Genomic DNA, 27,078 nt, shown 5'->3' with positions numbered 1-27,078 from the left:
TTATTGATCGCAGGGGATGTTCAACTAGCTGAGTTAATTCGTGATTAGGGTTGCTAATTGTATTGAATATTTGTGTCCCTCCACGCTTAATACTTTGAACATTCATTTTGCCATAAAGAAATCTACAATCGCCTTTATTACTTGAAGTGTTTGATTCGTCAGTATTAAGCGTTTTCGTTGATATAAAGCGATTGTGTTAGATATAGCTTGATTATCTTACTTGAAAATTATTTTTTCTTATCGATTGATGAGCTTCTGAGATTAATTTTGTTGATTAAAATTCGAGCATCTTGAACGGTTCCAAACAGATTTTGAATGAGGTGAGTACTTGCCATCATGATTACTAGGAATAAGCGCTAAAAACTCTTCTCCACAAGAAATAAAAAGTTTTATTTAATAAGGGAATTGTTATAGAATAAGCCTGTTACCAAGAATTCGGTATATAGGAGTGGTCTTTCATGTAATTCCTTGTGAGTACTGATCCTAAAACAGCCGTATAGTGGCGTTTTTGTTCCTTTGTAAAGAAAATATAAAATTTAGACGTTAATTTCATTTGTAACGGTTCCTTTTATAGATCTTGGATTATTTCAAATCCTGCCAGTAGTTTCGGAAAATACAGAAAAGCGTTATTAGTGTATGAGATTGAGAAATGTGTTACAGACAAACAAGAGTTCATACTCCGTCCCCGATAAGATAGAGAGAGTATTGACAGATAAGGTCGTAATGGCCACCCTCACTCTAACTAGGTAAAAAGGTTCGGCGCGCTCGCCGCCACATCACCGGAAGCGTGAATCATCGAGTTGTTTTGGCGGTCCCATTTATTCTTAGGTTAATTATTATTTGATCAGCACTATGGTTGTATTTCATGATTTTATAGCCTCCGTTTTTACGTCATTTATCTCTTGGCGTCTTGAGGCGAAGAGATAAGGACATCCGTTATCAGGCAGGTGATAAGAAAATGCTTCGATTTGGCACATATGGTAGTCCGTTTCCTGTCGTGTTTTGTGTCGGGAGATGCTCCTCCTCACGTGCGTGAATCCTGCCAAAAGCGTTGCCAGTTGCGATTAAACGGTCCACGCAGAATCGTTTGTGTATTGTGCCCGTGCTGTGAATAATTTTGGAGTGATGTTTAAGCGAATTTATCCCATTCCATTCTGTGAGCAATGATGGCAACTGACTCGCTTGTTTGAGCTCGTGTGGTGGAGTGTGGTCGGGAGTGACGTCGACAAACACCTGAACTGTCGTTATGAGCACTTAAAAATGAAAGGGGCCAAGAACAAGCAGGTTGTGAAAGGTATGTGGAAACCGAAATAGTCGTCAGGGAAATTCCATTTATTTCAGTGGGTGTCTTTATCGTTCATTGTTAATAATAAATCGTGGTTTTATTTTGTTATTTTTTCCTTTTTTGTATGGTCTTTTTATTGCAGTCCATTTTGATTGCGTAGGCAGTAAATGAATTGACAAATTATTTTCGAAGTTCTCAGCAGCTTTGAGAATTGAAGATATAAGAAAATGCCTGTCGTTATTTCCTGTATGGTTGTTGTTGCTTTTAGTGATGGCAGTGGCGGTGTTTGTGTCTGCGGTTTTTTTTTCTTTTCTTTTCTTTTCTTTTCTTTTTGATTCTGTCTCCATTTAATCATTCCCTTAAAGAGCGACCACTGCATTCAGGTTCAGTACCTCAAATTCTGCTTCCTTTGGATCATGAACGTGTTAGCTTTTAAGTAAATACGAAGTTTCATGTGTAGGTTGCCCTAAAAGTTTTAAAATACCTAACAAAAACTTTCGGACACCATCAAGTAAATTCAGGGACAATAACTGTTGAAGGAGTCTGAAAATGTTTGGGTCGAGGAACTTGGATTTTTTTTTTTTTTTTTTTTTTTTTTTTTTTTTTTTTTTAGGATGAAGAAACAAGGGTTCGATGTCGAGGGTATGAGAGAGGTGACAAAGGAGGGGTAGGCGGAGAAGGGAAAGGGCGGAGAGGAAACGTCCTCCTAAGTTTGATTATTTCCTCATGTCACCCTTCCGGTATGAAAACATCGAAGTTTCAAATTCACTGCTTAGATCAACATAAGCAAAATGGATTTTTAAAAACGCACCCTTACCGTCCCATCTTCGTCCTGTATGAAAATGGTCGTCAAAACATAAATAGGGAAGGTGGGGCTAGATGTTGATGTTACGGCAAAGTTTTGATATTTGTTATTCTATAATTCATATATTGTACTTGAAATTTTCATTTCAGTGCTCATTTTGCTACTTAATTTCCTTTAGACTATATACAAATTTAAAGAAACTGAGAGAGAGAGAGAGAGAGAGAGAGAGAATTATTGATATTTAAAAGTATATAATTGGCTCTTAATATGTGAATTTATCATATGAAACAAATGTGGTAACATCAATTATTTATTGCGAAAACATGAGGAACTTCTTCGCTTACAAAACACACATACACGCACACGAAGAGAGAGAGAGAGAGAGAGAGAGAGAGAGAGAGAGAGAGAGAGAGAGAGAGAGAAAACTTCGTCACGGTTTTCGAGGCCGAAAGGCGGTCCGTTAACTTTTCCAGCCCCTGCTTGACATCATAAGTAGTCTTCTCTTTCATAGTGAAAATTTTCGCTTCTGTTATTTCACCATATTGCGGAAAATATGAAGTTTGAAATACTAATTTTGTTAAGTAAATCTTATAGATATTCTGAAACTAAAATTTTCTCCATGATAACTTTGACTCCATATCTTGGATAGTAAAGGAGCGTTTAAAAATGAAATGGTTTTTCAAAAGGAGTTTTTTTTCTGCCTTCTTTATAATATTCTCGGTTTGGCTGGTGATCTTTTCATCGACGAATAATTCCTATAAATACCATATCGTAATGAACGAAATTTACTGCGAAACATTTCAGAACTGTCAAGGCTTTGGTGCAAATGCATATATACGTTTAATCTGTCACATTAATGCCATTATATATATATATATATATATATATATATATATATATATATATATATATATATATATATATATATATATATATATATATATATATATATATAAACACACAAAAAGATAAGTCATAAATTATATACTTAGAAACAAATGGGGAGAAGGACGTATAAGAATTGTTTAAAATTGAAAAGAAGCGAGGGCAAGATTTATTTATGGTCTGGTCTTATAAGGAAGTTTTGTTTAGGTGGGTTGATTGGCCTCCCTTGGCGGGGATATTCTTGGCTAAAAAGTTTTAATTGCGTTTTCGAAGCGAAAGCAGTTTATTAAAGATGTAAAATAAGAAGCTTTAGAGTAATTGGATAAAAAAAAGCTCTTAGATGTTTAGGATTTCGATTATCCTTTGGTAAGAGGTATGTATTTCAGCCCATTTAGTGCCTGTATGCTTTCAGATATTATGTTTGCATTTAAAGAGAAAGATTGAGTGTTACCGTTTGTAGTATTTATACCGTTGCAAGACCCTAGAAACGTTGTACCTTTTATCTGCTATTATAAATATTTGCATTCACTTTCTCTGCTTCAGGGAAAAAAACGAAGAGATTGTTGGTCCCCATCGACCTTTATGATTTAAGGAGCTGTTCTTGAGAGTATAGTAAGAACACTCAAATATGTTCCATAACATCGAGGGATATTTTAAGATATTTTAAGTAGTAAAATGCACAGAGTTCCCTTTGCCTTTCTGTAAAGAACTCGCGCGCCTCTTCAGCAATTTAATTATTAGTTCTTTGCAGAGTTCAACCACAAATTATGCTTAGGGATGCACTTGTGTACATTCGGGATACTCATCGTGTTGTGCAAATTGAACGGAAGCTTTGATGAAGATGACCAAAACATTTCAGATGGATCGTAAGCAGCACGAGCCTTCCCAAGCACTTCTACGTCATTCCCCAAATACATTCTACACTCAACTCAGTGATCAGCTAGCTTGAGCAGCTGTTTATATATTATCGATGAAGCCGGTGTGTATTTCAAGTTCATTAACTGGAAGAAGTTCGCTCAGTTTACTGGTTTGCAGAATACCGTAAATCCTTAAAAATAAGACTATTAATTGTGTTCTCATTTACAGCTGTTCATATTGATGCAAAGGTTTTGTTATAATTCCCTAATATTTAGACTAAAATATTAAGAGTGAAAAGCACTGCAGCCGTTCAATATAGTTAGTAGAATCGAGTTTCCTAGGTATCCCTTCATTGGCATATGATTCAAACGTGGATATGGGCTTAAGACTTGGAATGCCTCATAACATATTCAGGCATGGATTCTCCATTGCTCAGGGAGTCTTGTGTAGCGCTATTTAAAAACACGTTCATTCATTGCTGGTCATTAAATATTGAATGTCAATTCTGTTCGGGCTTGTTAAATTGCAGGCATGTGTAGTCTTGTGCAAACTGTAGGTCCTGGTCTTGTGGAATAGCGCTTATTCTCGGATTGTGTGCAGGCAGTTCACTGCAATTGATTCTGTCCTGAGCAGTGAATCTGGTATACATCTGTGGCATTCCAGTATAAGATGCGTCACAATCAAGGGGACCAGGCCATTACAGCAAAAGCGCTGTAGGGTCCCCGTTCATTAAGTGACCATGCTTCTTACAAGTACGCCCTATCTAAACCGACAAAGTGGTATCTCAACACCTGAATTCCTCACGTACCCCTGTGCAGGACTTCATTATCGTATGTGGGTCTTGCCATCGTAACAAAAACTCATCTGTTAATTTATAGCATTTTCTCTCTTACTACCAAGGGTTTTTTTTTTTCATTATTTTAATGTTAGGAAATTTCCCTGCGTGGAGAAGGAATCCATCTTGGAATGTTATTTATGGGCATGTATCATTATTTTATGTGATGCAGGTGTGATTCTCTTTTAATAAGGCATTAATTATGGTTCATAAAATGATTTGGGATTTTGCATAATTCATCTTTTATTGAAAGATTCCAACAGACATTACTGTATATCCTATTCAGACTTACGCCATATTGTATCCGGTCCCGGACCCGGATAATGACGAAAGTTGAGCGCATGGTCAGCACTCTTCCCTTGTCAGTGCCTAACGGAAACTACGGAAAAATTGAGCTGCCTGTTACGAGCAACCATTGGTTACAAGGTCAAAAGCTGATTGTTGTAAGGGGTTTGAGACATCGCTGGTCTTCCGAGCGATAAGCTTCGTTGGTTTTGATTTGGATGGGTGACCATCAGCAAATGCCAAACAGTAACATGCTTGCTCTACCAATGGTTTGGCTATGGTTGAATGCCAGTGGATTTCCGAAGCCATTGGTCAAAATTGACCATTACGGAAACTTTTTACAATCATTTGGATATCTGAATAGCTCCATTTAATGCTGGACATAGAGAAAGAAATAAACACTATATATATATATATATATATATATATATATATATATATATATATATATATATATAATATATATATATATATATATATATATATAATATATATATATATATATATATATATATATATATATATATATATATGTGTGTGTGTGTGTGTGTGTGTGTATGTGTGTATATATATATATATATATATATATATATATATATATATATATATATATATATATATATATATATATATATATATGTGTGTGTGTTATCATTCATAACATGTGAGAGAGTGTTATCATTCAGAGAACAGAGAGAGAGAGAGAGAGAGAGAGAGAGAGATGCGCAAGCCTTTCTCAGTTCTTGTAAAACCGTCCTAAAGTTGTAATCTTAGCCCTGGTGATTTTGGATTTGGGGAGAGTAAAGAGCGAGATCGGACCTTTCCTCGCTACTGGAAAACACGGGATCGATTGATCTCTCATGATACAGAGCCTGCATAACTACACGCTAATAGAGGTGTGCCGTCCCCATTTTTCCTCTCCCGCCTCCAACTTTATCAAACTTTTATGGCTTCTCTTTCCGTTCATTTATTCCGTAAGTTCTATCTACCTATCTATCTATCTATCTATCTATCTATCTATATATATATATATATATATATATATATATATATATATATGTATATATATATATATATATATATATATATATATATATATATATATATATATATATATATATATATATGTTTTTTTTGTGTGTGTGTGTGTGTGAGGAAAAATTACTGTTGATGTGTGAACAGGTGAACTCCAGAATTCAAGGAATGGTGTATTTGTTTGATGCTTATGTGAGTAATGTTGTTGGTAAGTATTGTAATCACGGTTGGGCACATTAATAAGTCATTTGAGCTTTTTGCAGTCGCTTGAATGTTGTGTTTCTGGCAGTCGGCTGCTGAAAGATTAGGTCACGCGGGCCATCTTTCGGTTCCGTTATTTATGTGGTCTGTGCCTCAGGAGATGAGCTTATTTTCTAAAAATGATACTGTTGGTTTTTCTTGAATTTCAAAAAAAGATCATCGTTATTTACAGTAGAGGCGTATTCTTGGTATCATATAGGTGTAAGCTTAGACATGCATGATTAGTTTGCCAATTCTCTCATTTTGGCATTCTGTGGTCACTATTAGTTTGTTCTATTTCAAGGGAGCGATTTGGTTCATTAAAGTTAATTAAATGAATTTTTAAGTTTTTAAAAGTCAGCCTTACTCTTATTGCAGTTTAAAAGTCAGCCTTATTCTTATTGCGGTGACGTGTATTCTCGTGTTTGTTCCTTTTTGAAACAACTGGTAAATAAAATTCGCTCTCCCTCTGCGTGCGATGTCAAAAATGTTCGAGCGAAAATGTGGACAGGTAAAGCGAAGGGAAAACAGCTTGCCGGCTTTAGACGACGTAAAACATATTTTTTGCAAGATGTGTGATTTCTGTCGTTTGTTTGTTCGTCGTGCGCTATCGTTATTTTATGAAAGGAATCGAATTTTGTGCAATTTTTCACATTCAAAGAAAGGATATCAAATGTGAAGGTATGTAATTATGAATGTTAATGATTTACTGTTGACCATGTCGTCTTGGCCTGAGAATTAAGCATGCGGATATCTTTCCTTGGTGCTGGTGGATTCATATTTCCTTGATTTTTATAATTTCATCTTTGAAGAGATCGGTATGTTGCCCCAGTACTTTTCCTCTTTATTTCCTTGTTACTTCTGACTTGGGCTAGTGGAAAGTGACGCATTTTCTGTCACGACAGATATTACGCAATAATAAATTCATTTTCGGCCGCTCCGAGTTTGAGATCTTATCTTCCGTGAGCGAGCTCGAGAAGCAACTTTGATAACTTGAGAGCATTCAAGAGTCCACACACGCACACACTCACCGCCTTCACAGTGCTCAAGCTCTACTTCACCAGCCATGGATTGAACTTAGGTCCTTAAATGAGCAACCTCCTTGGAAAAACAAACCTGACAAAAATAAACACACAAGTAGACAAATGGGAAAGGCTCTTGACTCTGGGATTGTCCCGAGACGTATATATGATTTTCGAAGAAATATCTTGATAATTGTCCCGTCGTTTTTAGATCATTCAGGTAACAAACAAATAGATTGGTAGCTAGACAAACAAACAAATGTGGCTGAAGGTGCAGCCACCTACTCGAGTCAACCTTGAGAATATTCTTTTTTTATACTTTGAAAATAATTTATTTCTTTGTTTTAAAGTTAAACATTTGAGATTTATCATTCAGAAAGATACTCTTGCCATGTAACTTTCTTCGTGACCGCGTGTTTTATTGATTGTTTTTTCTGCTCAGAGATGGCATGAGACAAATGCCCTTGAATTATATTGCTTTGCAGGTAGTTGCAGACACATCACGTGATATGATGCAAAGTCACGAGAACCATGCTTAAGATCTTCGCATCTCCAGAACAGTCATTTACTTCCGGCGTGTCATCAGAAGCCTTCACTTTGAGTCATTGTAAAGGAACTTGTCCAGTTATTGTTTTTTCTTCCCACTGAAGCTGAAAAAGGCAACTTGTTCACCATTCATTCATTGAAGTGCGTTCAATAATAGTAATGTGCGTTTTATCAAGATTTTAATCTGTTGCCATAGCTGTTCCGCAGGAAATTTCGAGGCAGATGTCATTATTGAGAAACTGTAGTGAAAGCAGTTTTTTCAGTAGGATTACAAGCAAAGGAACTATTTGAGAATTTACATTAAAAAAAGAAGTCTTCCACGCACAACGTGGGAAATTCTGTGCTTGCGTTTTTGAGAATTTCTACATGTGTATCGTAGCATTTGTGCTTAGTAAAAAGTTGGATGCATACTTAGTCATAAAAACAATTTTAGGGAAGAAAATGCTCTGCTCAGAATGGCCAAGGATTATTGCTGGCATCAGTTAGGATTAGATCGTTGGGGATAACGTAAAGCCCTCTGCGTGCGTTTAGCGTGCGTCTCGACACGCACAGACATCCTTGTATAGATCTTGAACTGTGGTTATCCTCTGTACACCTTTTGCGAGACCTTGGGATTGACTGCTCGGGTAGTTTTCAAGTGGACGCGTGTGAACACGTCTCGTTTTTTGTATTTCTTCTTCGATATTACTCACATTTCATCTTTCAGGGTTACTTATACAGAAAATATGTGTATGTTGATGGGTTTGGATGGAGAAAATTGTGTTACACGCTACGTATTTGCTCCTTTGCACGGTTACTTCCTTCATAACATTCCCGAAGCTAGGCTCTATGCAACCTGTTATTGTAAACTGGTTACCTGTGCTCTTGTTAACACGTTGTTATTAAACTCTAGTGTGTATTGGAAGAACATACATTGCGATACAACCTTCATAGTGATTGGAACGTGGAAATATTATGGTAGTTATTTTTTTCGTCTCTGATGTGATTTTTCTAATTCTAGCATTCTGGTTACCTCGTTAACACACAGCCTATTTTTTCGTGAGTCTGAAGTAATCTTAGCTTTGTGCCGGATTCTAGTATGAATGTGTCTATGTTAGAATATGCTATCTAGACTTCTTAAATGGCTCCGCTCTAATAGAAGAATACGGATAAATTGCGGCGCCTTGTTTTGTTGATCCCTCCCCCACTTCTCTCTCTCTCTCTCTCTCTCTCTCTCTCTCTCTCTCTCTCTCTCTCTCTCTCTCTCTCTCTCTCTCTCTCCTTCCCGAGGTACTGGGTTAAGTCGGAGTAAAATATCATACCCACAGTACCAAGTTTTTGGGATGTGAGGTCATTGAAAGTGTCTACTTTTACAGGAAATGATATGGTAATTTGACAGCTTTATGTAGAGTTTATACCAACTCTTTTCCATGCATTGTAATGATCCATTGTTATATACAAGGTTAATGAACTTCATTGATTGTATTCAGTGAGGCTTAGTCATTTTGTAAGCATAATGAAGCCATAACACGACGGTAATATCTATGCGTTCACAGATAACGGCATTTTATATCTAAAATAGGCATGTAACGTCACAACTGATATTTTTGTAAGTTTCATTACAGTGAATCGATTAAAGAATTCCATGTTTTATTCACTGGAGTTTTCTCATGATTAGTATTGATAAGTATTGGGTTACTTACAACCACAGCAGTCATCCTAAAGATATTAGTTTCTCAGTCATGAGAGTTTTTGAGTCAGTAATTTTGGTATACTCGTATGTTCACGTAAGTGTGTTCAGAGCAGAAGCAGCTAGTGTAAGAAGTGTTGTATATCGTCTGCTCTTTTGTTCCAAAACAGCAAACTAATATTTCAGTTTTATAGTGGCATATTCGATACAAAGGTAGTTCATCGTACATGAAAGTCTTTCTCAGCATTACGAGTTTACTGCCAAATGTGAATGTTGCTTTTTTCTTTGTAGAAAATAAATTTTGTAATACGCTGCAGATGAGACTTATCCATGTAGAAGATTTGGTTTTCTAACGAATATTGACAAGAAACGTACCTTTGGTTCTTTATTGCCCTAGTAAAGATTATTCCTGTGACAACACACTGTGCTGTAATGTTTGTCAGAATTCCTTCTGGGACCTTTGACATTTGGATATGATGTTCTTCATTCTTCAACATTCTTCCGTCAATACGGAAGGAAGACCGACGTGACCTGTTTCGAGAATGTGTTCTGACGGAGTTTGCGCTCCTCGTAACTAGTATCATCTTGAGTATCGATCGTTTTCGCCTAAGGATATTTTTCCCATTTTCATCCAATCTAATGATGACCGATAACAGATTTCAAGCGTTGTTGACTATAGGCGTTGCAACGCCAGATTACTTTAATCTATCGATTCCATCGACCATCATGTTGGTTTTCATATTACGGAATCTTGACCTCTGCCCTTCAAGTGAAGGTCGGATACAGTGTGTAGGGAGGCTGTTTTCATCCCATGTTGTTGAAATTAATTTTCCTTTTTAACAGACTGATTGCTAGTATGAACCAGCGCCAATTAGGGCAAAATGAGTCTTTCGTTCTGCACAGTGAGTGCTTCCAGCGTGGTTCAAATGTGTGTATGTATTAAATGTGTGTGTGTGTGTGTAATATATATATATATATATATATATATATATATATATATATATATATATATATATATATATATATATACACACACACACACACAGTACGAAGCTATGCCACGTATGCACGCTTGACTTTTTTTATACTTACAATTGTTGAGCCACAAATACCATTTAATATCGAATTCAGTATTAAGTTTTATTTATGACTCTTTAAACTATTTAAAAATATATTTGATTTTTTAAACTTGAAAACAATGACTGAATTACTTGTTTCTCTTTCAGAAACTGAGCGGCGAATCATTGCCAACGACCCAGAGCATAACGCACAATACAACTATGCCGTAAGTATTGAATATTTATCTGTGTGTGTGTGTGTGTGTGTCTGTATATTCAGTATTAGGCTGATTTTCCTTGCAGGGGATGGTCCGAAGAACAAACACTTGGGTCCCTTGCGTATTCATACTGGAGCTTCTGAATCTTGAATGAACCCGCTGAGCAGAAAAGATACGCTACATTAGCCGTTTTTCATTTACCTATACAGAAGGCTTGATAGTACCGCGCTGAAACCCCCGCCCTCTATACACACGCACGCGCGCGCTCTGTTCATTTACCTGTGTCCTACACGGACTCTTCGCATTTCCTCAATATTAAGGACCTTCTTTTGCAGTATCGTTTTCACCCAGCCTATCTTTTCAGCGTGTTCTAGGTTACGTGTCTGCCTCCTCCTCCTCCTCCTCCTCCTCCTCCTCCTCCTCCTCCTCCTCCCCTTGTCCTCCCCTCCCCCTTGTAACGCTCGCAATTTATGCACAAGTTTGACCATCCTGCCTTCCTCCATTCGTTCCACATGACCAAATGCCACTTCTGCATATCTCCGCACTTCTCCCCTCTTATATCTTCCTACTCCTCATAAACTATGCAGACTTTTCATCTCCATAGCACCAACCTTTTTTTCTTTCATTCAGATTCAACATCTGCAGTTCACTGCATTTCGCATTTATAGGAACAAACTCAACAGTCCCATTGTACGAATATTCCCATCTTGGCTTCCCGAGGCATTCCAAGTCTCCTCCCAGTCTTTTGGACAAAGTCTACTACTTTCTTCTCTTCGCCTGTTCCGTGACTCACCTGCTCTTTTACCCCACCATCATCCAATAGACTTATTCCCGAATAAGTATGCAAATTAGCGAGGATCAGTCTTCCTCTACCCATATCAGTATTTATTTTTCCAACTTCCTGTTTGCTATGTACTTTCATAACTTACTCTTGCTGCTTAGACTATCAAATTTTTGCTATTGTAAACACTTTCACTCTTTCACTAGTTTTTGCAGTTTCTCTTTACTACTTCTAATATCCAGCGACAAAAGTAAGCTAAGTATATTATAGTCATGGCACAGTTTCATATCCCACAACACTTGAATCTATGCGAAATTTCTTTTCACCGGTTTCTTTCATAAAGAAATTGCGCAGCCATGGAGACTCAACAAACCCGTGTCTCGAATCCACTTTTTCATCAAATCAGTCATTTTCCTGTCGTCATACTCTTGCATATGCTTTTATTACTTCTCAACAACGTATGTTATTTGCCATACATCTTCAGCGCTCGCCATATTGACTCTGTCCGTTCTGACATGAGGTTTTTTTTCCCAGTTTTAGTACATGTATACTGCGCACAGCTTTTGTGTTTAAGTTCAAATTTTTCACATAACTTTTTCATAGCAAAAGCCCGATCCAAACACCTCCTCATTACCTAACCCCACGCTGTTCATCCCATATCAATCTTTCTGTCGCCTGTTTAACTTTCTTAACCAGAATTTTTTCCTGGTACACTAAAGTAATGTTATGATCTTGTGATTCGTACAGTTTCCTCTATCAAATTGATCATTATGCAGTGGAACAATGATCTTCACCCATTCCCTCAGAACTTCTCCCTCACCTAGACACGCCTTGCAAACTCCAGCCAGCAACTCAGCTAGACGGTGACCACTCTACCACAGCATTTCATTTGTAGTAACATTTGTTCACTGACCTTTGGCTCCACTATTACTTCCCCGTAGAACAATTTTTATTCTCCCAAGTCTCATGTTATTCACAAAATCTCTCATTTCCTTACTTCAATACTTAATATATTTATTCATTCTTCCTTTCCCTATATACTCACAAACCCTTCCTGCTGTCCTTATGACCCCTTGGGATTTCAAGTACTTCACATCCGCTCCTTCTGCCACTGTATTTTCATAGATGGTCGTGTTTTGATTGACATGTATAGGTAGGCGACATAAAAATGTAGGCTGTTGGCCGGTGTGAAGATCCTGAAGTAAATGAGCATAGAGATTCTTAAGCGAAGTGCACCGAAAGGGTGCTATAGGAATACGTGATTTACAATGAAGAATGTTCACGAGTATACTTGGCAAGAAAGTTGGAATCAGGAGTTGAAAGAGTTTATTTTATGTTAGTTCAGAATCGACTGAAGAGCAAGATGATAGATGTAATGTTGTGAAGTGGAATGGATGGAGGTGTTTTAGATCATGTTTGGTGGAATCAAATGTTAAAATAGATATCAGTTAAAGTCCAGAGAAACAAGTGAAAATGTGACCGTAAACACGATTAGGCCAGATGAGTTTCATTAGAAGGAAATTAAAGGAGTATGTCAGGAAATTTTCAATATATATTCACACAACACACACACACACACACACACACACACATACACACACACATATATATATATATATATATATATATATATATATATATATATAAAATGCTTGTTTGTATGTGTGTAGAAGTTACATTATACGAATATTTTTATTCACGATTCAACTTTGAAAGTGTGAGTGCAGCAATGTGTCCTTTTTCTTAGGATCAACCCTTGTAAGGGAATGGCGTAAATATATATATATATATATATATATATATATATATATATATATATATATATATATATATATATATATATATATATATATATATATATATATATATATATATACACACACACACACACATATATATATATATATGTGTATATATATATATATATATATATATATATATATATATATATATATATATATATATATATATATATATATATATATATATATATCAAAATATGAGGGTGTAAAAAGGAAAGAATGGAAGAGGTAAACGGAGGAAGATTTTTCTTGAAAAAACTACTTAGTCCTACATCAAGGTAAAATAAATTCCGCAAGTTGGCGCTGCATCGACAAAAAGGAAAGTTGATTCTTAGTTAGTGTGCAGTAATAAGATAAGCGGCAAGTTGAAAGTGAGAAATAGTTGCTACTTGCTGGCTGGAAAGTTTTTCTTCAGACGTGGATGAAATATCGTGTAGGAAATGGCAACAACCCACGTAGTGGATAGAAATGATCTTTATGTAAGGTTGGTATTGTGATTTCTATGGATCCTGGACCACAGCAGATCCTGCAACTTCGAATGGCGTGTGCATATATATGTGTGTGTGTATGTGTATATATATGTGTGTATGTATATACCGTATATATGCATACATACATACATATATATGTACATGTACATATATACATAATATATATATATATATATATATATATATATATATATATATATATATATATTCATTCTTATTAAACGTTATGCAAACTTGTATACATATTCATGAATACAGTGGATTTTTCTTATGATTGCATACATTTGCATGTAAATGGTGTAAGAAGAAATATGACCACTACTGACGATTTCCTAGAGCCTATATCACTTATGTTGTTAGGATTTGGGCCTCCGTGTTCATGCGTCTCTTATTGAACGAATCGGCTCGTAAGCTCTCTTGTGGGATCGACTTTTGGAAACGCTTTAACACTCGTGTTTGTGCTCATATTGGGTAAATCTGGATGTAATTGGCTTTCACTTCCAGCGCTGTCCTCCTTAGACTTTGCTTCGCATGCAACTTCCTGCTCGGAAAAGCCTTCCACTCTCCAGCAGCTGCTATGTCGGAGAGCCTCTCTTGACGGCTGGGTGGGTCATCTTTTGGACATTACACATGTTCCTATTTCTGTTTCTGTAAGTGTTATAATAATAATAATAATAATAATAATAATAATAATAATAATAATAATAATAATAATTGTTTCATCGAAAATTTTGGTAGTTATAGTTTGAAAGTTGCTCTACAAAAAGACCGTGATGGGAGAAATGAAAGTGTCAACAAGACGCCTTCATTTTCTATATAGTTTTGAGTTGATTCCTAGGACACCTGCTCTATAATTGCATTTCTGATGTCAGTTTCTTAAGGATGTCTGTTAAATTTGTCTTAAGTTTCCAGTGATGAAAACTGATTCAGCAATTTCCGGATTTTCTTTCCTCCATCATCATCGTCCTGGTCCCCTCAAAGGACGCGTAACGTCGAGAGCCTCTGTGAAATTCCGCCTCCCGTGTCTTTCCTGTGCTTTGCCTTGCGCAAATACTATCTCATCTCCAGCCTCCCCTCTCATAGTTCTCAACCAAGTAGGTCTGGCTCTTCCAACTCTTCTGGTGTCCATAGGAATCCAGCTGATGCTCTTAAGTTTTTAATAACAAATGGTGAAATCCGTTCATTTTTTTTTTACTAGTCTTGAACATCCATACTCAGTGGTGGAAGTGATATTATTGTTCGCGTTGTTACTGTCATTGTTTTTGTTATTCTCTGGTATGTGGCCTCTTGCGACTTCGATCATTTCGTGGATGGAACATCGCAATCGGATGGAAACTCCAAAACTGCAGCGGAGAGGATAATAAGAATATTCTCATTCCTTATCAGCTAAAACCAGAAAGTGGGTTGCTTTTAAAATGTTATCAGTATACCTCGAGTTGTTCTAGATAAGCAAATCTGGGTCAGGAGATGTGTCGTGTCTACGTGTTCGATATTTTAATCATTATTTTGAAGACTCATTTCATTTTCATAAATCAAGCCTTTCATAATGCAACTCTGTTGAAGCCTTTGTTCGTTTCCCCTAAGAGCTAATGCCTCTACCTGTAAAAATATGGTGAGTTATCTGGATCATATCTGCAAATCTCAAATGCTGCATAGTTATTTTCATTATTACGGCTTCATTCAGATAGTATTCAGGATACTGTTGTTGTTATCTTTCCTGCCGCTGCTGTTCTTCATATTCCAGTTTGATGAAGCATAAATTTTTGATTGCTTACGAAGAACTTGGTTGTGCATTTCCTCCTATGTTAGTAAGATGTCCCATTTTTGTAATTATGTAGTTGGTAGAGCATTCCTGTGGATGGGAGCGTTCAGGTTCTGGAAATATAACTAATTCATTTATAGTTGCTTTGTATTATGTAGCTTGCTGTTCTTGCTGCAGATATAGATGAAACTTCTCTGCCTAAAAGTTACTAGGCATGCACAATTCACATTTTGGAAATTAGCAATGGAATGTTAACATCAATATTAAATATTTACGTTTTATCTCTCATGCGATTTTTAAACGGAAGGTTTAGAAGGATGGGCCCACTCTTAAGTCAGTTCTGAGGCTGTAAAAATCACCGGAGAAATATACCACAAGTGTATAATCTGGGTGTTAGGGGACAGTTGCTAGTACTTTTAGAAATTCGATTGAAATCATTCTGCTTGCTCACTGAAATACTTGAAAAGTTATTCAATTTGAAATTGGAGGACAGGAATGTTGATAATGACCCCTTCCGCCATATCCAAATCCAGTGTAGTCATTGTTCGTCCTTCAACTTCTGTGAAGCGAAGTGAAGAACATTTCTTGAATGAGTATGGAAGAGTGAAAGTGACCTGGAAACAATTAATGGTCACTTCATGATTTCATTTGAGCCACTTTCAGCATTATTGCTGGAGAATTCTAGGGGAGGGAGGTTTGTTTTTAGAGGAGATACTGTTATCAGGGGTTTTAAGGAATAGATTCCAAAGAACTTTCTTGACTGATGTGAATGATCTAAGACGGAGAAGAAACGGTCCAGAACGGCAATGTTCTCTGCTGTAGAAAGATATTCTTATGGTAAATAACCTTTATAGCAAAAGTTCTTATTTTTTGGACAGAAGAGTTTGGGATCGAGAATATTAAAAGGATAATTGAATAAAACTAGTCATGGAGATAGAGAGCTTAGATTAAGCCTACAAATATGTAGGAGAAAGGCAGGGTATATACAGGTTGGAAAAATATGCTTTGTGCGGATATAAACGTCGTATGGCATGGGACAAATCAGAGAAATTGAGGAACTGTGGATAAGACGTAGTTAGCAGGTACAGTTATGAACATAATGCTGAAGAGGAAACAAAGTTGAGATTTAATTAACAGAAGAAAAAATCCATTGTTTCATTATTAATCAGAGATATGAACACCGAGGAATTTCGAAGAAGAAAATGGAACTGAGAATGTCACTCTGTGGGTTAAGTTCAAATCTGTGAAGAAGCTTCAGAAATTAACTAAGCTTAAAAAGCTCTCCAATCTTGGAGCCCTTTGTTGGCCGAGTCGGTTGAGCTTCAGACATTCATTCGATGGGCCGGAGTTCAATTCCCGCGGCTGGCTGATGAAGAGTTAGAGGAATTTATTTCTGGTGATAGAAATTCATTTCTCGCTATAATGTGGTTCGGATTCCACAATAAGCTGTAGGTCTCGTTGCTAAGTAACCAATTGGTTCTTAGCCACGTAAAATAAGTCTAATCCTTCGGGCCAGCCCTAGGAGAGCTGTTAATCAGCTCAGTGGTCTGGTAAAACTAAGATATACTTTTTTTTTCTCCAATCTTGGGAGTGTTGTGCCGCATAAAGTATATGCAAAGATGTTGATTTTCATTTTTATGTGGTGGAGATGCTGGTGGTAATGGCAGCTTAATAAATATCCTGATGAAACAATAGAGGTGTGCCGGGAAAAAGGATACAAGGGCCAAGTAAAACGAATTGTGTGTAACACCAAAGCAGATGGGAGATTCTTCAGATAGAAAATGGAAGGCGATAAGACAAATTGAGAACGCAAGCAGGAAGAGCATTCCAAAACATGTAGTAGAGGGAAAGAAGCATCTAATGAGATGTTAGAGCCAGTGAGAACAGGGGTGAAGAATTTTCTTCGACCTCTGTGAAAGACAGAGAAAAAAGGAGCATATTTCATAATCTCAAGACGTGAAAAAAACCCTCATTTTTCATTTGGTAAACTGACAGCAAGCAGAAGAGTTGATACAGCTGGATGACTGTGAATGACAACGCCACCGCCGAACAAAAGAACACATATTGATATAGATCTCTAGTTGTGACGTCCAAGAGCGAAAAAGACATAAAGTCAAGGTAATATAATGAATCCACGCTGAATTATACATCAGACTTTAGGCCTCTGCGCAAAGGTTCTCAGGCGCAGTGCTCCTTGAAGTGGAAGGTAGAAGCCAGGATTTTGGATTACAGCCGAATCGGTGTACGGATAATCAAGACTGAAAAGCGGACTCCTCTCCAATATTAAGCTGATGGAGATTTCATGAAGGGTACAAATGCTCGTATTTTGAGAGAGAGAGAGAGAGAGAGAGAGAGAGAGAGAGAGAGAGAGAGAGAGAGAGAGAGAGAGAGAGAGTTCAGTGCAAGAAGATTTATATTTCCGAATGAAAAATAATTATTGTAATTTTTCATTTAACGATTCATTTAGTGATCAGACGCCCATATATATTATGCGTGTGCGTACTATACTATGTATTATTTGTTACCTTAAAAGTGACGTTTTATATTCCTAGTTCATATTTAGAGTGGTTCTATTTAGCGTCATGGTTTGTATTTCCTTGCAGTTTGCGTTGTACATTGAGGCTGTTTATTTTTTTCATAAATGTGTACATACATAATTTCTTTTGACCAAAACACAAACAAACAAACAAACAAACACACGTTACATTATTTATATATATACATACATACATACATACATACATACATACATACACACACACAATACCGACAGCAGTAATACATTGGGTATACCGATTGGGTCTGGTCAGTACTTAGATGGGTGATCACCAGGAAGGAACAGACCCCATTGGCACACAAGCCCCATGAGAATCCATGGGGCACTGCATGGTGCATACATTTTCTTCCCATAGAGGCTGCTGAAAAACGGAAGGGTAGAGTTACATCTTTTGGAGCCACGCCTTCTAAGGGGAAAAAGCATATAGCATTTTATATATGTATGTATATATATATATATATATATATATATATATATATATATATATATATATATATATATATATATATATGTGTGTGTGTGTGTGTGTGTGTGTGTGTGTGTGTGTGTGTGTGAAATGTTTTTTTTTTTTTTTTTTTTTTTAGAACTGCCTTAATCTTATGATCACGCCTTCGCTGATCTTATCCAGAACTTGTCACTTCGGTAATTGATAAAAAAAAAAGGCAAAAACTATAAATTTGATTTCCGGTGAAGTTCGTTTTCTTTGTTTGCCTGGAATCATGTTCCCGAAATTGAAATACCATCTTTTTTTTTTTTTTTAAGTGAATGAAAGGATCAAGAGTTTTCCCGATTGAACCGCCCTTCAGTGTGCAATTGTATAATATATATCAATACTTGACATTGGATATTTATCCATTATTGTCTACTGTGTGTGTGTGTGTGTGTGTGTGTGTGTGTGTGTGTGTGTGTGTGTGTGTGTGTGTGTGTGTGTGATATGGTTTGCCAAAACAGAGTAACATTACAAGTATTATGTAGAATGCGAATATAGCAAGTCTTGAAATAAGCAGGTTGTCAAGTCAAGCTGCAGAGGAAAACGGCGTTCATTTGGTGGATACCTACTCAGATAGAATAGAATAGGAGAGAGAGAGAGAGAGGGGGGTGGGGAGGGCGGTGCTGACCCTTCTAAGAGAGAAATGCAATTGCCCAGAGATGGAAGTTTTAACTCGTTTCAGCCTGAGAATGAAACATTTGAAGTGATGAATCGTTGTTTAATTATCCTTGCATGTGCACCTATCATGATAAGCAGATTAAATCAAGGCCATGACGACTATACATCCGCTTACAATAATATTGATCCTCCGTAAAGTAATTAAAATGTGTAAACTGTCCATGGAAAATCGTAGTAATACCTAACATTAAACAAGAACCTAGTAAAATATACAATAACTGGACCTCAACCTGTTAGGCCAAATTGAAGTCTTCCATCTAATGGCCCCGTTTATCTTATATCCCATAATTATTGACTTTACTGGTAGAAGACTTATAACCAGCGCTAAGTATACAGTAAAGATGAGCTTTCAATCTAAACATTCTTCGTTAAACGGTGGACGAAATCATCCTCTTTAATTCTCAACCAAAGTGTCTTTTGCAGTTTCCTTTAGGTTTTGTATATTTAAATAGCCTTTTTAAAAAGAGGTGAAATTAAGCATATACACCTGTTCCGGCTAATCTTTTTCATTCTAGTAGCCTGTAGTTGCTCTAATATTGCTCTCTGAATTGATGCAATTACCTTAAGTCTGAATGTTTACTTGCTTACAGGGAATGAATGTCCATGATTTAATTTGATTTGTGGCTATTAAAACTGGCATCAGTGCCCATGCAGAAAAGGAAATTCAAAAGTGTTATTGTAATATATTAGCTCAGATTTTTACAGCTTGAATGTAGTTCTTCTTTAACTAGAGTAATCATGAGATTTTTATAATAATCTTGTGAACTTTGGTGGTGGAAGATATGAGCCATGTCTGTTCCATAGTATTTTGCAGTGACCGGCTCACCTGTTGTGTCTAGTGTTCCCTTGACTAGTATTCTAGCATGTTTGTTTTTGCTTTCAACCGTTTCCAGTACGATTATTGTTGGCCTTGGTGCGAGATGAAGTAGCTGATAATCTTGGCAGATAAGTAAAGCTGGTTGAGAGTTGCACTAGTCAAAAGGTGTGAGGCAGAACTCTTGCAAAATGGCTTTTATTGATTACCCGATCTCGAACCATTCTTCCACTTCATGATGCACAGTGCATCGGTAATCCAAAGCCTTTTTCGCTGCTAGAAAGCATGTCGCAAGGCGTCTTGCATTTGCGTTAACATCTACTGTACTTCTGGTCTTTTATTCTCCCCGAGCTGGAATTTTGTTCTGCCTAATTTCAGCAGGATCCTGGGACACACATCTTGCAGACTAATTGTCTTAGATTGGTGGGTTCTTCTTTCCCGACAATAGTAATTGATATTTAGGCCATCGACAGAAGTCCTGCTCGGCTATTCCCCGTAGTTTATCTTATGAAGGATTACTCTTTATCATACTTGTTACGTGTAACTCTGATACCAGATGGTTTTCAGTCCTTATTAGAGTGAAACTATGGAACATGTTCTTGGGAATGTTATAGTTCACCATGCATGTACGTTCAAGCGCCATTTCGTTGCGTATAGATTTATGTATATATATTATTTAGGCACGGGCCACACTTTCGTGTGTTCCGTACTACCACTACCTGTTCAACCAGGTGTTAATAGTTACCAGCCAAGGTGCGGGTAGCATAGTAGCTTGTTCCACTGGAGTACATTTTGAGTAATAATAATAATAATAATAATAATAATAATAATAATAATAATAATAATAATAATAATAATAATAATAATAATAATCTATTCATTTTCTGCAGAGGGGGTTTGTACCAGTTTTCGGATTGCACTTAGTTCTCTGTAGTTCTTTGCAGCTTCTGAGAAAACAAATGATTAAACATTTAGTACTTGAAAGATTCATGTTTGATCATTTATCGTAGATACTAATTTTTGGGAGTTTTGTACTGTTAAATGTACTTAAGGTTGTTTTCACATCACAACAGTCGTCTAAATTTTACTAACATTATTGGTTTCTGTCTTACATTTGTAAGCCTGGTAGATATTGCCGTATGAATAAAACATTCTGTGTTATTGGATTTATACGTATAAATCTTTCCTCATTGGCTGAAGTAGCAATAGCGGGCAAAACCTAATTGAATTATTGGATTCACCGAATTGGCAGCCAGGTTGATTATATCACCGTTATCCGAAACATCGACTTCCTCACTGCCAGGGTCCAGTGACATGTTGTATATGGTACTTGAATATTCCAGTAGATATGGTGATAAACTGCCCTCGACCTTGAAGGTTTGTGACCTAAGGTTGTGTTCCATACACTGGTAGGCCTTGTGCGAAATAGTTTGACCTCGATAGGACTCGCTTGTGCAAAATGTTATAATTGAAACCTCCTGATGTTGTAGACTCTGTACATAATATAATTCTTATGATTTTTTCATATTTCTTGTTAGATCCCTAGTCCTTTCTTTGTCTGTGATTTTAGAGCGTTGCGATGCGGCGATGACACAGACCAGGGGAGTTTGCTGTTCCCAATAGTTTTTCATTAATTTTAAAAGTGACTGTAACTTCAAGTTTCTCCAGCTTTGCATGTTCACACTACCTTAGCCGGCTAGTCTTTCTCGCTCTCTGGACTCTTGGCGAGGTGGTCACCCGCCCAATTTACAAACTGAGCGGCCAGCTTTCGATTTTAGACCTAGAAGAGAAGAGATAATATGGACGAGTAGTCTAAACACTCAGAATGTCTTGTGTTGACTTAACAGTTAGGCACCTAGTTGTTTAACGACAGTTCTGGGTTGCTGTTGGTGCGGAGAGAGATACAGAGAGAAAACAATAGCCATGAGTGTTCTGTAATTGTCAAAATATATATTATGTCATCAAAACAGGAGGATCTCGACGAGATAATCCTCACCCTGCCGTGATAAAACCATTCACAATAAGATTATGTGCGTGTGTGTGTGTGTGTGTACGTGCCTGCTAGACGTATAGAAGATGATGAAATTCAGCTTTTTATAGGATAAAAGCGACTTTTGCTTCTCTTCAAATATACCTCAAGTTCTCTGTGTTTGATAGTGCTAAATTATCGTTCTTGGACCATATTTGCATTTCTTTTTATGACAACCCAGGTTATTTTCTCTAGGTTTGACGTTTACCCTCATAAGGTAGTCGTCTTCGGATCCTTTTTTTTTCTGGTTTTTGTGAGTATACTGAAACATACAATAGCCATTTCCCATTAATGCTTGCTGCCTGTCGTTTATCCGATCAAAGGTAATTGAATCCTCGTGCGGCTTATGGAGACGTTCACCACTTTATTTAGAAATTTGATAATGTACGATCACATCGGTGCCTCCAGCCCTCTCCTTCTCTCCCCTAGGTTATGCATACGTGTGTTTCGTGGCCATTAGATTTCCGAAGCACGTGTGGACACTCGTCCTCAGATTCGAAGTAACTTCACACCTTCTGTTCTACGTCATTCGTATTGAGCTATCGACCATTTGGCACAAGTTACTTTAGGTAACATTTCTGAATATTTTATCCGGGCCTCATGCTTCATGACGCCACGCTACAGTTGTTATTAATATAAACAGTGTTTCTCAGTTGTGCTGCTTATTCCATTGTATTTACCGTGATTGTCATAATATTTCTGGTGAGTTAAGTGATAGCACTTAAAGTTCTTATAGGATAGAAATGCGTAATGCTCATTGCCACCGTGACCTGATGTTCCTTCCTTTTCTGGCATTGGTAGTTTTGTCGGTGCTGCGATGACGAGTAGGCCACTTTTAATAAAGTGAAGTATGTCATGAGAATGCAGCAATCGGCGATTTACTTGATGAGAACGCTATAACGAAACCATCGGTACTTGTTTTAAATGTCTCTCTTGGATGCCCGTGCATAGCTATAAAAGTAACCAAACCTAATTAGCAACCGTTAGCTTTCTTGCTGCAACATCTTTTAGGAACCCAGTCGTCATTCCCTTATCGTGGTCACTCTCGACAATACAAAGAATGAAAGCGAGTGAAACCGCACTCGAGGAGAATCACGACTTACCTCGCAGAGCTCATTATAACCTCTCATTTATTGTTTGTTTCCGAGAGGTAAGTTTTAAGGTCCTTTCAAGTATGCGTTTTGTTTGTTTAGTGTTGTTTAGTAGCCATTGTTCTTTGGAGTATAATAATTTCAGGAAGTGTTTGTTATTTTTTGTTTGTTTGTTACTGTGTCATACAATATGGTTATAACTTTTTTCTTTGGAAAAAGAAAAGAAAATTGTGTAAGGAGACGCTGTCCTCCATGCGTTCATATATGTGTATCATCTGCTTTTTATATTTTGAGCATGGAAAGTCAGTGCTCAAAGCTCGTGGGAAATAAAACATATAAAAAAGATGAATTTCATGCTAAAATTAAACCCTTTTTTTAATGATTTTCTATTACTTGTCGTAAACAAATGCTGCTGAGCAGTTTTAGGAAGGAAGTTTCTCAGTAATAAACAATAAACAAAAATGAGGACTCCCTCTTCATGTCATGTTACTTTTAATGATTAATTTTCATTTTGGCTTGTGGTTTGTTCCGTCTTTTATTACGATAGATATTACACGAGTTTTTTTTTAGCTAAAATAATTGTGGCATTGTGTTCAGCGTTATCTTGCTCCAGAAATTTGCATTGTAGCCTTTCTTTTCGTTACGATGCTGGTTTGATTCTAGACCTAGCTTGGAGACGCCGTGATGTAAAACTCAGTGACTTCCTTATTTTAACGTCATTGGAAGTAGCATTTATCCTATATAGTCCTATGTCATATCCATTAGATGGTTATTTCGTCAACTCAGATACGATTTTTGGACACAAAATAATTTTTGAAAGAAATTCGCAACTAGGCTTTGTGTCAAACGTTAGACGTAGCTACTTTTAGAGTGAATCCTGACAAAATACGGACCGCTTTCAAACGACTTTGGACGGAGGTTGTGTATTCACGCTTGTCTATCTGTCTTCAGGGAAGAACTTGTGAGATTTGTTGATGTGTAATGTGTGTGTGTGTGTCTGTGTTTTGTGTGGTTTGGAGGAGGAGGGGGGGGTGGGGTTGGCTAGGCATGCCCTGTCTGGGGGTATACCTTTGCCTTATAGTTTTCGTATAGAATTCATTCTTTGGCTGTATGTAGAAATAAATAAAATTGGATTCCGCAGGGCTGTACGTATGAAAGATATAAGCAAATGGCTTATTTTATTTATTTCTTTGACATTTTTCTGTGTAGGCAGGTGAAGAAATGTTGAGTCTGTGGATAACTTTTTTTATGTAATCTTATTGCTTTTCAACCTGCTTCTTAAGTTTGCAACGACAGCAGTGCTCATGACTACCCTGAATTTCGTGGAAAGTTTAGGAGGAAAACAGATCGGTAATGATAATTTTGATCGAAGCTGTCATCAAAATCAGGGTCGGTAATTATTTTGACAGCCGTTAATCCTTAGATAAAGTTATTGCATGTTACTGGTTACGGAAACAATGGTTTTAAAAGATGAACCTTATCCTACGTGAATTCCATGACTTGGTATTGGGAATATAATAATTGTATATAAATGTCATTTTGTTTCATCACTTGAACAGTTGTATGTTTATTCTAAACTATGGCTTTTGTTAATTATTACTAAAAACCCAAAGCCTGGTTCTGACAATCAATCTTTTATTCCAGAAAAATTACATCAAAACTTCGAAGTACACCTTTTTCAACTTCGTGCCGTACAACTTATTCGAGCAGTTTCAGCGCCTCGCAAACTTCTACTTCTTGTGTCTGTTGGTGCTGCAGTTGATCCCCGTCATCTCGTCTCTCACCCCTGTCACCACCGCCGTCCCCCTCATCGGGGTGTTGATGGTCACAGCCATCAAAGACGCCTACGATGATTACGTAAGTGCACGCTGGATTCTGCTTCTGGAAGGGAAAGACTGATATAAAGCCTCAGTCTGTGTTTCATGTTATTGGGCTGCAATGTCAACAGAGTGGTAAAATCAAGTTTTCTTTGACACTTTTCTTAGTGTAGTTTTAAACCTCTTGAGTCTCACAGCCCAAGTATGTTTGAATAGCTTTATCCCCAAGTCTAGGAGCCCATTTATTCTGTAATTGCAAATGTGACTAACTTTTGGATAACATTTTTTCAGTCATAAATGCTTTATGTATTTACCATTTGTGTTTCTAATGCTTAGGCGAGACAATGCAAATATTCGTATATTACAGTCAGCAAGGTGGTATAAATAGAAATAGTGGTTAGATTAAGTGAAAATGATATAAAAACGTGTTTCCCATAAAGTGCAACCAATTTTCCACTAGGCTACATGTGAAGCGCTTGTTTGTTCGTTGGCACCTTCATGTTTGTTACAAACAGCAGACTAGCCATTTATGCACATTTAAATGGGAATTAGAATCATACTTGTCTCGGATACAGTATTTTCCAATGAAATAAATGATTTCGTGCCTTAACGTTTGTCGCTGTGAAAATCATTATACTGTAAAGCTATCAGTTTTTTCGGTAAACAGGTATTTTTATCTTTATATGTTCTATTTCATAAGGAAGTGCCTTACTTCTCAGCAGTATTCGTGGTTGAATTTATGTTTACAGCATCATTTTATTTGGCTATACAGCCTACTTGTGCTCTAAAATATATTGATTACTTTTCAGCAACGCCATCGGAGTGACAACCAAGTCAATAGAAGAAAATCTCTTGTTTTAAGAAATGGTCAACTGAAAGAAGAAATATGGAGTAAAGTAAGTTTTATGCTTTATAGACCCAGTCTCTCTCTCTCTCTCTCCATATATATATGAATTGTGGATAACTAATAATTTACTTTTAGCCCTTAAAGAATATCAATAAAATTGTTCCGCATGAAACAGTAGGTTAGCAAGTACCAGGACCCACTAAGACCTCTATCACTGACTCGGACTGTGTATGGGTTTTCTACGCCCCCCCCCCCCACACTTCCCTCCTCAGTTCACAAATAGGTATCATATAACTATTATTTTAGGAGTTTTCTTATGTTGTAATTTACAGAATTTCTGAAGCAGATATTTTATGCAGTTTCTCACTTGGGTTATAAAAAGTAGATCCAGGGTGGGCCATGTAACATAATTTGATGAAAACTGATGTTGTTCAGATGGTTCAGTAATGGAAATATTGAGCAGAGGTGAAAGTAATAGATTAAGATTGAACATAAATGAATAGATTAGAGAGGAAGTTTGTTTGCATAACAAATATTGTAGAAGTGATACCTGGTAGAAAATAAAGGAAATTGGCTTTGTCTTAAAATAAGTGATTGTGTTCTAAGTTGGATTCAGTCTAAGGCATAAGAATGAAAGTAAAGCAGCTGCATTCAGTCTAAGGCATAAGAATGAAGGTAAAGCAGCTGCATTCAGTCTAAGGCATAAGAATGAAAGTAAAGCAGCTGCATTCAGCCTAAGGCATAAGAATGAAAGCAAAGCAGCAAGCATTTGCAGCCTTTTTGGAAGTCTGATGGTTATCTGACACCAGCTTTTACTCTAACACACAATTAAGGTACTTGGCCATGCAGTGTTCTAGAAGGTGTTAAGAAGTGTGCTGAATTTAAAGGAAAGAGAAATAACAAAAGTGGAATTATTTACCATTTATTTCATCTTTAGTTCATAGTCAGTTTATATATGGTTTGTGGTTTCTTTTTGCATTATACAAAGAGAATTTATTGTATACATATTCTTACTGGCATAATAAAATTGACCCATTCATGTTTAACTGCCGTATGCAGGATTATCTCACTGTGGAGAAAGCTCCCACAACATTCAGTTGCTTCTGGCACTTCAGGGAAAATTCATCAGCTGTGTTTTGGTCCCCCTCTACATACAAGACTCACCTGTGTATTGCAGA

The 27,078-nt window shown here is 36.8% G+C and overlaps 1 protein-coding gene across 27 annotated transcripts in view; it reads left to right on the top strand.

Annotated features, from left to right (window-relative positions):
* The window catches only part of ATP8B (ATPase phospholipid transporting 8B), a 620,401-nt gene that overhangs the window by 419,172 nt on the left and 174,151 nt on the right, over nt 1-27,078 (top strand). For 22 of the 27 annotated variants that reach the window (XM_067110108.1, XM_067110102.1, XM_067110090.1 and 19 more), the window contains 3 exons: nt 10,692-10,750; nt 24,881-25,093; nt 25,863-25,949. In XM_067110108.1, coding sequence (XP_066966209.1) covers nt 10,692-10,750; nt 24,881-25,093; nt 25,863-25,949 — 359 coding nt within the window. Of the gene's footprint in view, nt 1-970; nt 1,295-10,691; nt 10,751-23,931; nt 24,155-24,574; nt 24,626-24,880; nt 25,094-25,862; nt 25,950-27,078 lie in introns of those variants that run through there. The other 5 variants (XM_067110104.1, XM_067110101.1, XM_067110089.1 and 2 more) reach the window with 4 other exon arrangements.

This window comes from Macrobrachium rosenbergii, chromosome 10 (assembly GCF_040412425.1).
Source record: "Macrobrachium rosenbergii isolate ZJJX-2024 chromosome 10, ASM4041242v1, whole genome shotgun sequence".
Classification (NCBI taxonomy): Eukaryota; Metazoa; Arthropoda; class Malacostraca; order Decapoda; family Palaemonidae; genus Macrobrachium; species Macrobrachium rosenbergii.
The sequence above is the reverse complement of the archived record's forward strand: the minus strand, read 5'-3'. Positions and strand labels throughout refer to the sequence as shown.